This window comes from Cydia amplana, chromosome 4, assembly GCF_948474715.1.
Source record: "Cydia amplana chromosome 4, ilCydAmpl1.1, whole genome shotgun sequence".
In the NCBI taxonomy this organism is placed as follows: Eukaryota; Metazoa; Arthropoda; class Insecta; order Lepidoptera; family Tortricidae; genus Cydia; species Cydia amplana.
The window spans coordinates 3,290,545-3,298,564 of NC_086072.1; the positions used below are offsets into that span (position 1 = coordinate 3,290,545).

The 8,020-nt window shown below is 40.0% G+C and overlaps 3 protein-coding genes across 5 annotated transcripts in view; 1 reads left to right on the forward strand and 2 right to left on the reverse strand.

The window, feature by feature from the left end:
- The window catches only part of LOC134647490 (oxysterol-binding protein-related protein 1-like), a 36,078-nt gene extending 35,486 nt beyond the window's left edge, over positions 1 to 592 (reverse strand). Inside the window, exon 1 of the mRNA XM_063501841.1 lies at positions 205 to 592. Within this exon, the coding sequence (XP_063357911.1) occupies positions 205 to 349 (145 nt within the window). The 5' untranslated portion in view covers positions 350 to 592. The remainder of the gene's footprint in view (positions 1 to 204) is intronic.
- Positions 593 to 1,862: 1,270 nt separating this feature from the next.
- On the forward strand, positions 1,863 to 3,613 carry LOC134663036 (zinc finger protein 530-like). Of its 3 annotated transcripts, XM_063519329.1 has the most exons (3): positions 2,219 to 2,350; positions 2,644 to 2,973; positions 3,289 to 3,613. In XM_063519329.1, the coding sequence occupies exons 1-3, from the start codon at positions 2,331 to 2,333 to the stop codon at positions 3,596 to 3,598; spliced, it is 660 nt and encodes a 219-aa protein (XP_063375399.1). In that variant the 5' UTR covers positions 2,219 to 2,330; the 3' UTR covers positions 3,599 to 3,613. The 3 variants fall into 3 exon arrangements, with proteins under 3 accessions (XP_063375398.1, XP_063375400.1, XP_063375399.1); XM_063519328.1 differs by having other exon boundaries at positions 1,863 to 2,973; XM_063519330.1 differs by lacking the exon at positions 3,289 to 3,613 and having other exon boundaries at positions 1,863 to 2,350; positions 2,644 to 2,769.
- A 559-nt stretch (positions 3,614 to 4,172) lies between these two features.
- On the reverse strand, positions 4,173 to 7,997 carry LOC134647575 (epidermal retinol dehydrogenase 2-like). The gene is made up of 6 exons (XM_063501929.1): positions 7,697 to 7,997; positions 7,167 to 7,304; positions 6,593 to 6,784; positions 5,841 to 5,970; positions 4,858 to 5,034; positions 4,173 to 4,371 (listed from the first exon to the last, which is right to left on the reverse strand). The coding sequence occupies exons 1-6, from the start codon at positions 7,943 to 7,945 to the stop codon at positions 4,226 to 4,228; spliced, it is 1,032 nt and encodes a 343-aa protein (XP_063357999.1). The 5' UTR covers positions 7,946 to 7,997; the 3' UTR covers positions 4,173 to 4,225.
- Positions 7,998 to 8,020: the final 23 nt, after the last annotated feature.

The window sequence follows — 8,020 nt, forward strand, 5'->3', positions numbered from 1 at the left end:
ATTGCAAGCAATCTTACTAAAGTTATTTGTAAGACTTATTTTATTGTCTAAAAAAAATACCAATGAACACTTTCCCACCAAAAACATTTCCTACCTCTCATTCAACCTTAATTTAATCTAGAGAAGGTAACCCCTGAACAACACAACCGCTTATTATAAACACAAACAGGATTGTTTTGCTAAAATGTACGTCACAAAACTTACCTTTGCAATTTATATCCAAGGTCAGTTCCCCCTCCTTTCTAGCTTCCAGCAATGCCTTGACTACCTTCAGCTCTCCATGTCTCGCAGAATACAGCAGAGACTCCTCCACTTCTAACTTAGGGTCACTATTATCTGAAGTAGCCATGGTAGGTGTTTTATGGTAACGCAATACGCGTTTATTTAGTAAACAAGGTGTACGCCATCGATCCTAGCCTGTTGAACGACTCTGGCCTTTCAAGTCGAATTAATTATTAACGCCGCGTTAAGTTTGTGTGCCGTGTGGGGATTTATTTATACTTCGATTAGCATTAACGTCGCAGTGCGATCGCCCGTCCTTAAATTTATTTGACAGTTAACTGACAGATTTGAAATTTTCGCGTTTTGTTTTGCAAACTGCAGTAGTAAGCTCACTTGACCCCATTTTCACAAATAATGGTATGGTTTAGCCGTAGCTTCTATCTTTACGTCTAGCAGTGCTAGAGAAAGAGACATGACAAGAAAAAAGGGTCAAGGTCATGCTATACTTGGTCAAGCAGATCTTGTCAGTAGAAGAAGGCGGCAAATTTGAAAAATGTAGGCGCGAAGGGATATCGTCCCATAAGCGTCCCGTAGAAAATTTTAATTTCGCGCCTTTTTTTTACTGACAAGATTTGCTTAACCAGCTATATACTTGGTCAATCTTGACAGTAGAAAAAGGCGCAAATTTGAAAAATGTAGGCGCGACGGGATATCGTCCCATAGAAAATTTGAATTTCGCACCTTTTTTTACTGACAAGATTTGGTTGACCAGCTTTAGTTACCATTTAGTTAAGCTTTGGATTCCTCCGAAAACGGTGCCGTCATATGACGGCCGTCATATAGCGGCAGCAAAAGACGGCCGTCTTTACGGTGGCGACATGTGGAAAGTACCACGGCGTCATAACACACCGTCATCCACCAAGGTCAAAGCGGCAAATTTGAAAAATGTAGGCGCGATGGGATAACGTCCCATAGAAAATTTGAATTTCGCGCCTTTTCCTACTGACAAGATTTGCTTGATCATCTATAATTTACTTGGAGGATGAAATATCATCAGAAGAGGAAAATAATCGTAGTACGGAATCATTTATTCAAATCTCGTGTCATTTATTCAAAATGGCGTCACCGCTATCTAATAAAACGTTCACGAAACTATCGACAAGGTCATGACGGCCGTCATCTTACGTTACGTTGACAGTCAACGTAACGTAACGCCGTCTAGGAAACCGCGCCATCTTGTTTACATAGACAACGTTCTAGTGACGTCAGTCAACGCTATATAGCGGCCGTAATATGACGGCACCGTTTTCGGAGGAATCCAAAGCTTTACGCATAAAGATGATAGCCGGTTTAACCTCTCGCGCGAGCCACGAGACGAGCCCAAAGAGTAGTAGTAGGGCTGAGTAGGGCTCGCGGCTCGTCTCGTGGCTCGCGCGAGAGTCTAAACCGCTTTTGACAACTTTGAAATTTGATTGTTTTTTTTTTCACTTGCAATACCAATAAGTTATTTTTTTTTGTACGACTAAAGACTTGTATCCATGGTCATGATATAAATTAAAAAAATAAAATTTTGACATTTAATTTGTTATTTGACTCGACATATCATATCTGTCAACTTTGTTTTGGTACCTATCGTAAATATTGAAAATCCTATTTATTTTATCTTTAGATATGTAGCCGATTCTGCTATATAATGAGTGAAAACTTTCAAAATTGTTGTCGAATATGTCTAGATGTAGATTCAGAGCACGTATCCATTCTTCAAGATCCTATTATCCATCTCCACGTGAAGTCTTGCCTTGCAATGACTATTTCGGCCACAGATACGCTTCCAAAAGAAATCTGTGGTTCCTGTGTCTCACAATTAAGTGAATTCTACAATTTCCAACTGAATGCACGCTGCTCACAAGACTGGCTGGAATCTTCTGCTGAAGAACAGTCAAAAAAATCGACTGAGACCAAGACACCTATTCAGCCATTACCAGACTCTGAATACAACTCGGATTCGCTCCTAGAGTTTTTAAATAATACTGCTAACATAGAGGAATACTTACACAACTTAGGGAAAGAAGATATACCATCTATAGTGAATATGTTGGATAGGAATAATGAAAATTCAATGGATGGGGTCAGTAAAATCTTACATGCTAAATCAACGAAAAACACTAGTCCAAAAAAGAAAGATAAGATTAAAACTGGCTTAAGCATGGAGGTAGATGTACTAGACTCTGACATAGAAATAGTGCAGGAAATTTTAATGAAAGAAGTTCCAAAGAAAATTGAAACAAAGATTTTAGAAGGAAATGTATGCTTTGCTTGTAGAATGAAGTTCGACACTATTCAAAAGCTATCCCAGCACATAAGTATTTGTGATAATGCCACAAGAACTTGTCTTGAATGTGGTCTTCTCTGTGATTCTAGAAGGAAAATGCTGCAGCATAGAATGACCCACAATACTTTAATGCCACTGACATGTGCTTGCGGAAAACGGTTCCAAAGCGAAGAGTTGCTATCGGACCATTTCCGAGTCTGTCATATTGATTACATGGCATTGCTTGGTTGTAACTTTAGGTGTAAGCAATGTGGCGAGTGTTTTAAGGAGAGGTTTCAGTTGTACCGGCATGCGAGGGGACATATTATGAAGGCTCAAGAAAGAGCTTGTGACATTTGTGGGCACGGCTTTGTTGGGGATGACGCACTATCAAAGCATAAGCTGGAAGAACATAATAAGAGTGATAAAACTCTGTACAGGTACTTATTCCTCTTAATTATTTTATCCCTACTGACAGAATACAAAATAAATGTGAAAGTAACTCTGTCTGTTTGTTACCTCTTCATGCTTTAACTGCTGAACCGATTTTGATAAAATTTGGTATGAAGATTGTTTATGGCCTGGGAAAGGACAAGGTAGTTTTGTCCAATCATCATCTTATGCAGACAAAATCACAAGCAGGACTCAGGAGCTAGTCATTTATACATATTTACTATTTAACATTTCCCAAAATTTATGATTTTTATATTTTCCATATAATTAACTATCTAATCTATTTCTGTTTATATTTTCAGATGCAAAGTCTGTGGAATGACCTCATCAAACCGTAAAGAGATCTATACACACATATTAGGCCACACAACCAAAACGGAACCCACCCGTCACCTCTGTGAATCCTGCGGCCGCAGCTTTAGCACTCACACATCTTTAGCCCGACACGCTATTCTACATAAAAATACTTACAGTTGCACTTTGTGTGAGGAGACGTTTACATGTGTGCGTTTAAGGGACGAGCATGTATTAGAGCATAGGGATATGACAATGTGTGAGAGATGTGGACAAAATGTTTATTGCTGTGAGTTGGAAAAGCATTTATGCTTTTGATTAGAGAGGTAAGCCAGTTGGTTTACACAAATTTCTTAGTTTAGAAACCCATCTGGGGACCGTCCATGCAAGAATCGCAAATTGTCTCAATGTGTCTAGTTAATACCTGGACAGTTTCAATGGTATTCTTATATATTGGCCACATAAGTGATATAACTTGTGATGCAAGTACCTTTTAAGTCAAGCTATGAAATAAGTGAAATGTCGTAAACATAATGACTACTGTTTAAAAATAAAACAAACTGAAATACCTAAAACAATATTTAATTGTTTAAATTCAATCATAAACCAATCATTATCTATTAAAATTAACTATAACGCCTAGTGAAATATACACTTCTATAAAACCGTAACTCCACTGTGAATTTCGTTTTTTATTACCTTGTACCATAGCGTCCATATGATAGCTATCATCTAACAGGGTAACTAAACTTATATGCTATTAGAAAAACTTATAGAGGTGACATTTAATATTAATAGTGACCTTTCTGTCTTTTGTTTGTAAATCCACGGGCTTGTGTGCCAAAGAGTTAAACTAAATATTTTTTATAAAGTCAGATATACGGCACTAATTTCCTGCGCATAGGAAAAACAACTTTAGTCCAAAACCGCAAGGTTGAAATTCACTCAACAGAAGCAGAACCACCCTCGGTGGCCAAAGTTGAAGAAGTCTGTGAAAATAATCCTTATCCTGTACGGCATAAGGTTGTTAAAGTCGATCAGTGTCTTCATAAAGGATGGTATGCAGACAATGCGATTGTTTTGCCGTATACCTGTAAAACAGAGAATAGCTTTAGACAGCTGAACCTCTGTAGATAGTCGCATTGAATTCACTACAACCGAGGCAGAGTACATGCCCCAGATTTAATTATTGCGAAGATGCCTGGTAACAAATACAGATGTGCCATTAGAAAGTTTCAAAACTTGCGAAATTCCTACAAGAGAAATTTTCGAAAACTTCTCATTTAAACCCTTTTCCAAAATATAAATTTTCCGCAACGCACGTCTGTAGAAACAAAGTATGAGACATTTAGATATGGAATTCATAGATTACAGCAAATAAGTTACGTTCGTATTGGTTATCGAGTTATCGTTAACCTCACTGGCGCAGTCAGTGGGATGTTCCATGCAACTTATATCGGAATCGACTTTGTTCGTGAGTTTATATCATATAAACACATTCTAAGAGGCCTTGTATAATACATACAATACATGAGACAAATAAGAGTAGGTAATATAAGACTTGAAATTGACCTAACCTTCAATGATCATTCTAGCCGCGTCATTAGGCGCGAGTTCGGGGCAGTAAAATGAGAATCTGTGCGTAGGTGTCGGATACATTCCGGTAGCCATGGTCGCCACGTACACGGATGTGGTGTGGATGTTCTTCGTCCACGCGTCCAGGCGGAGCTCTTCTGATATAGAGTCCATTAGACCTGGAGACGTAGGTGAGGAGTTTTTTTTTTTTTTTATAATAGGTAAACTGATCGGCGATTGGCTCTAGTCACACCTGATGGAAAGTGAAGATGGAGCTCACCGGTTCAATAATATTAGCCCATTCACTCTTGCTTTAAAGAGTCCGAGGTCATATTTCTCAGGGAATACAGATGACGGGAGCGCATTCCATTCCCTAGTCGTCCTTACCAAAAAAGACGAGGCAAATCGTTTTGTGCGGATAATGGAATGTAATTTTTTTGGAATTTAAATTGAAACCTAAACCTGTACATACATACTTAGCCACTTTTTATGCCTGTGAAACTAAGTTGGAAAAGTAATCGGAAACCTTATGGGACACTTATATGGAATCACTTTGGTCTTGCAAATCGGTAATTTTTTACTGCTCCTACAGAGTACTAAACGTATAACGTCGAGTTCAGCGTTAACCTGGAGCACAAAATAAGCCCGGAGAACGACTCATACGAATGTGTATGGGCAGGCGTGGCTCACTCCGCGATTTCGTCGCTTTGCTACAGGTAGCTAAAAGTACATCCGTTCCACCCCAATTTTGGGGAAAGCCATAAGCCGCGCGTGGCGCTGTCGCCACCTAGCGGCCATATCTGTGCTGATCGTAACAGACGCGTTTTGTTAGAGAGTAAGTCTTCTGTACCTAGTACTATTATTTATTCTGTGTGGTATGGGTTTTACCTACGGCGCCATATCGGCACATGACATAAGCCCTATCCATTACAAGTAGGTACCTACGTTTAGAATTGTGGTAAGTTAAGCGGTTGATCTATGTTACCTCTAAGACCGAATTTGGCTGCGCAGTACGGAGCCATATCTGCACAAGGCATGAGTCCTGCGCTTGAATTGATGGCCACGATGTGACCCCGCCGTCTTTCGATCATACTTGGCAGGAAAGCTTGGAACACCTGGCAGCAAAGAAAAGTTAAAGAAATCATTTCACCTGATCACCTTTCCAAGTAGGTACGGTAGTTACTTATCATTATTTGCTGCTAAGGAGTGACACTACGTATGAATGCGAACCATGGCGATAAACATTTTAATGAGTAACGTTCATTTTTTTAGCATTAGAAAGAACTTGAAAGAAGGTAAGCGATCTTGACATGTCTTTTAATTGAAAAACGCTTTTTAAAAATCAGTAACTATTATGAAAGCAGAAGAATATAAATGATCGTATTAGATTCATAATTGTTACATATTTGCCGTAACTTATTTTTAAAATGTGTTTTTCAATTAAAAGACACATCAAGATTGTTTACCTTATTTCTAATGCTAAAAAAACGAAGTATAGCCGTGTCGTGAAGGTGAGTTCTGGTACCGTTTACCCATATGTAGTGTGTACTTCAACTATCTTGACAACCTACTCGGACAAAACTACGGCGATGGCGCAGGGGTCTGTGGTTTTGTTGACAACCATTCCTGCCTCCGTCAGCTGCCGTTTCATGTTCTAGTTAACAATCCCATCCCAAGTGTCTGTGTCCCTGTCTCTTCAAGGTATTAGCGGATGAATTACAACGAAGATAATTATACCCAGAAATGCGCTAACAAGTTGACTTCAACTATCTTTGCGACCGCCTCAGGCCGAAGACAGGTGAGTGGCGCGGCGGTCACGGCACCCGCGTTGCTGACAACCATTGATACCTCCGTCTGCTGCCGCCGCATTAGGGTCGCTAGCGCGAATACTTGCTCGCGGACTGTCACGTCCACCGTGTAGCCGAAGCACTGGAGGGTTAAATAGGAAAAAGTTAAATTAATGCTAATGAAACAGTCAGCAAATAAACAATGGTAATCTGCACTATTAACTTGGCAGTGATAATGGCCGCGCCATATACGTAATATCTGAAATTAGCGGTCGTAGATACTGTAGATAGATTCGATATCTGGGGATGCTTCTGGATTGATCTCAAATCAATATTATTCGGAATTGGTAGGTACATACATATTTTAGTACTACACCAGCGATAAGATTTGGAAAATCCATAGGCCTTTCTCTTTCTTATTCTCAAGAACTGAGAGTGTTGAGACCAACCCGACATTGGTTCAGCCAAAGACCAAGAACTTAACCACCAGAGTAGTCAGCCCTTCAGATAGGTACAGAGTTTACCTCGCCATCCTTGCTCCTTATTTCGTTGACCACTGCATCGTTCCGCCTCGCGTCCTTGTCCCAGCAGACAACTGTAGCACCCAGTTCAGCGAATTGCATCGCTAGCTCCCGGCCTAGGCCATTGCCTGCTCCTGTTATCTGAAAATCAATTGGTGTTAGTTGTAATAGCATTCAATGTTCAAAAAATAATTCGATCCTAATAATTTATTAACAACTTCCAGCGCCCATTTCCTCTTGTTTACGGAACCACATAAGTATAATAGGCCCTTCCCCAAAGTGAATGAGCCACAAAGACAAACTGGGTATCTGTAGTACCTACCTACAGACTTTTTTGGCAAAATAAATTGTAGCAGGACTAAAGAAGTGCCTGACACCTGACAGCTGGTCCACGAAGACCCGCTTTTGCGGGTTTTTGCGATGGAGGAGGATCATTTTTATGCGTTTGGAAATTGTCATAATAAGCCAGCTGTGTGTTAAAATAATACAAACAAGAAGGCATTGTATTTCTTTGTCATCAGGTCATCACTCACCAATATAGTTTCTCCATGCAAACTCTTCATAACCGGCGGCACCAACACCCGAAACACCGCCATAGCACAAGTCGAACACAACTTAACCACCAACACCACCGTATCCAACGCCCACAGAGGCGCTAAAGCCAACCTACTACTCCCCCACCAAGGCAGGATCCAGATCTCCTGTAACGCCCTGAACTTCCTAGCCGCAGTGCCTACGCAACGCACTAATAAATTCTTCCTTCCCATAAAGATAAAATACATCTAAACAAATACAGTGAGCATACTGAATATGACAGTTATTTTTCCTTTCAAAAAAAACCGAATACAATTGCAAAC